The sequence below is a fragment of the Poecilia latipinna genome, unplaced genomic scaffold (assembly GCF_001443285.1).
Source record: "Poecilia latipinna isolate Pla-1442-1.1 unplaced genomic scaffold, P_latipinna-1.0 Scaffold362, whole genome shotgun sequence".
Lineage (NCBI taxonomy): Eukaryota > Metazoa > Chordata > Actinopteri > Cyprinodontiformes > Poeciliidae > Poecilia > Poecilia latipinna.
Genome location: NW_015112978.1, coordinates 100,337 through 104,301, shown reverse-complemented (window position 1 = coordinate 104,301; position 3,965 = coordinate 100,337). Strand labels below are relative to the sequence as shown.

The window sequence follows — 3,965 nt, the reverse complement described above, 5'->3', positions numbered from 1 at the left end:
AAATTTATAAATTTCTTCAAATTTTCAACTTTTCAAACAAAAATGTCCCTGTTTTTTTCTAGAAAATTTCGGAGATGAAATTGCAAAATTTGGGGTTTTTTGCTAAATTGTTCCAGCTTTTGGAAAATTTCTTACTTTCAAAAGTAAAAATATTTTGACCTTTAAAACTCAGAAATCTCCCTTTTGTTCTGTAAAATTTCTGAGTTCTTTGTAGCAAATTTTTAACTTTACAACAAACCTCAAATTTTCCCTGTTTTTTCTAGAAAATTTCTGAGATTAATTTCAAAATTTCTTAGTTTTCTAGCTAATTTTTTTGACTTTTCAAACTCATAAATTTCCATGTTTTTTTTTTGGCAGAAATTTACTCTTTTTTTTTTTTCTACCTCCATCTAAAGTTATAGCTTTATAACTTTATCTCTACCTGATAGGCCTTCAGCTTCTCTGCGTTGCTGGCGAGCCACTGGACCAGGTCATGAGAAACCACGTAACCCGAGCCGCAGGCGAACGCCGGGTAAGCCGGGCTGGCGTACTCCAGCTCCTGCCACTTCCCGATCCGATCCACGGCCCAGCTCTGCCTGAAACTGGGTCGGGAGGTAATATACAGTCAAAGGCAGAACCGAGGAAAGAAAAAAAAAAGAAGAGACATCATCATCATCAAGATCCGACACTGAGCTGTCCTTACTTCCCCCACCAGAAGTTTCTGCGCTTCAGACCCTTGTGGTCAATTTTCATTAACACCGAGTCCACGTCGATGTAACAATCATCATCCGTCTTCAGCAGCAGATTAAAGTCAGCGTTTCCCACGGACCTGTCAGAAAAGAGAATTTGCAACTTTAATTAAAAAAAGCACCCGATTGTTTGCAATATATCAGAGCAGATTTATTCTCAAATACCACCGAGAGAGAAAAGAGGACAAGAAGTCTGCATATAACCTTAAAAGAGCACCCACTCCTGGTAAAATGCCAGAGAAAATGAGACGATGACACAAAATTTCCAATATAGTTTTGTGCAATAAATCCCACACAACTCGACAAAAAATAAATAAAATAAAAAATAGGTAGGGAGATATTTTATTACTCCCCTGAGGAAAGTCATTGCCACGACAGCAGCAGTGAAGCCATTTAAAACAAAACCCACAGAAAACATGTAACATGTGCGCATTAGTAACATAAGGACATTTTCATCAATTATCTATACACTGTACAGTATATAACGATGTATAGAGTCGAATAAATGACTGAATGGAAGATCCATATATGTTTGTTAGTAGGAGAATTTAATGGCTGCTAGCAGGGATCAGAAATTAAGAGAAAAAAATAAAAATGTTGCATAACCTGCTGCAGATTTAGCACTTCCTGGCAACAATTAGAGTCAATCTGATTAATCTGAAATAAGGCTGTAGCACTGTTACTTCGCAGAGGATCTGCAGGCTTCAGCAAGATGTCTTCCATGCTGAGGAATCAGAAGATGCTTAAACAACCTGTCAGTTTAAGGCTGTTGCAGATTTGTTGATTTAGCTAATCTGTTGGAGATTATTTATCGGACTCCTGTTTTATCGCATCTCAAAAACAGGAATGTGTACACTTTCTAGACCCACTGCAGCTGTCAATTTAAAGCCCGCTACCGCTCAGGGAGTACATTCTGCTATCTGATGACTCACAACGGCGAAGCTTCTCCGACTGACTGATTGCAGCCGTAATTTTAGCACAAAGACGTTTTGAGGCGACGGCACGCTTTCATTTCAGGTTGCTGATTTCCTCCGAGGGCTCAGGCAATTTGGAGACAGAGAATCGAGTCATTAGCACTTGGCATACCATTTATAGAACTGAAGCAACTTGGAAGGCACGTTCCTGTAGGTGTCCACCACGTCTACGAACACCACATCGCCATGCCTGAGGCTCTCCTCCTGCAGAGTGGCGTCCTCCCGCCTCAAACCGGAGGTGTGCTTCTCCATCCTGGCAGCGCGGCCTCGCAGGAGCCCGGACAATCCGTCTTCATCTGACACCCAGGTACCCGCATGGAGGTAATCGGTAGCAAAACGATAGAAGAAGACAAGAGTTTTTAGAAGCAGCAAGGATTTATTCTGCTAGATTTTCAACAAAAGTGCATTCTTGAGAGATAATAGCTAATTACTGGCTGTCAAAACAATGATAAAGCTGCAGCATGTTTCAAAATGGATCATTAGGTCTGTTTTCAGAGATGCTGAAAGACTAATTTAACTTTTTTCCACACAAAATGGCTACGAATTCATTCTCAGACAGAAACAGATGTAAGCACATACGAGTAACAATCAATAATCCAACAACAACAGGTGTCCATTTGGCATAAGCGCAGGAGCTTTCAGGTATCTCTTAACCTGCCAGAATGAGCGATGTCTTTTGGAGCTTTTAGATTGGGATTATCTTTTTCATAACAGATGGCTCTGGGAGGGATACTGATTGAACACTTTTCATGAAAGCTGCGGCTGAATCAATGCTGTCGCAGGACTAACCGTAGATGGTAAACGTGAATCCTCCAGCCAAACCGGGAAATCCAAGAGCACTTCTGTGAGGCAAGACGCCTTCTGCAATCTGCATTTCCAAAGAGCAAAACAACAGTTTTATTCTCTGAAATATGTAAATATCTCTCCCGGTGCGGCTTTCTTTGAGACGTAAATACTTACAGAGGATATCTTGAGGACGCCGCCGCCATCATTGAGCTCCACGGATGAGGAGTTGACGGTGGTGAGCAGAGCAGAGTCCTGACTCTCCCAAACCAGCGTCCCCTCAAAACCCTAAACAAAATCAAATTAACTCAGGTGCATCATGATGTTCAGGTTTTACAATGATTTAAATAAAACAAATGATTTAACTTTTACACATTTTGTCATATGGTTGCATGTATCTGCTCTGCATCCCCAGAACCAGAACCAAACATGCAGAAGCAGCATTCAGCTTCTTTGCACCACAAATCTAGAACAAACTTCCAGAAAACTGCAAAACAGCCGAAACACTGAGTTACTTTAAATCAAGACTAAAATCCACCTGTTTTTAGTTGCCTTTGAACCGCTACGCTGGGTTACGATCTTGTCTGTTGTTTATTTTTTCAACTGAATTATGACTATTTTAAACCACTAAATCCAAAAATGACACCCATTTTTCTCAATCAGGTCAGGTTTTTATTCAATTTTTTATTCAGTTACTTGAATAACTCTTAAGTTCAAGAAAAAAACAGGTAAAAGAAATTCATCAACATGCAGACATGGGCTCGACCAGAACAGGAAATCTGTCTGTTTAGACAGACATTAAAAAATATATACATTTATTTATAACTCTTAGTTTGTTCATTTTTATTTACTATTTACTTTTTTTTCCCTTTTCTCTTACATTATCCTATTTTGAACTTTGAATGTTGTAGTCTTTCTCTGGAAACAGATTTATAACAGCTGCATTATTTATCAGGATGCACAAGTCTACTTTTCTTTTCTTCTTAAGTACTGAAATTGGCATTATGTTAATGTGGATATATGTCCTGTAAAATTTGCTTCCTTGTGAATCAATAAAAATAAAAGACTTGGGTTTGGTTTGTCTGCTGTGTTTCCATCATCTCTGGAAATGCAAAGCTGGTGGAGAAATACCCCAAAATGACATGCAGCTGTAACTCTGAAATATAACTGCAGCAAGACATAGTCCTGCAAAGTATTTATTCAACGGAATGAAGAACCTTTCATATTTTTATTTGCACGACTTTGTGTTGGTCTAGTAGTGCATAAAATATCACAAATTTGCGTTTTTTTTAAAGGTCAAAACCTTTGTTATCTAGTATGATTCAGATTTTTCCAAACAAAACTACATTAAAGGTTAATGTAAAACCTAGATACTCTATTCTTAAGGTTTCACCGCCATGTGAAAAAAACGTGACATTCTCAATGAGGAATGAGTAAAATAAAATGTTTAAAATGTTACAGCATGCAGAGCAGCACTGCT

The 3,965-nt window shown here is 38.7% G+C and overlaps 1 protein-coding gene across 1 annotated transcript in view; it reads right to left on the bottom strand.

Moving 5' to 3' along the window:
* Positions 1 to 3,965, bottom strand: part of b3galnt2 (beta-1,3-N-acetylgalactosaminyltransferase 2) — a 19,149-nt gene that overhangs the window by 4,972 nt on the left and 10,212 nt on the right. The window contains exons 9-10 of the mRNA XM_015036243.1: positions 683 to 808; positions 406 to 581 (exon numbers count right to left, since the gene is read on the bottom strand). Of these exons, the coding sequence (XP_014891729.1) occupies positions 406 to 581; positions 683 to 808 (302 nt within the window). The remainder of the gene's footprint in view (positions 1 to 405; positions 582 to 682; positions 809 to 3,965) is intronic.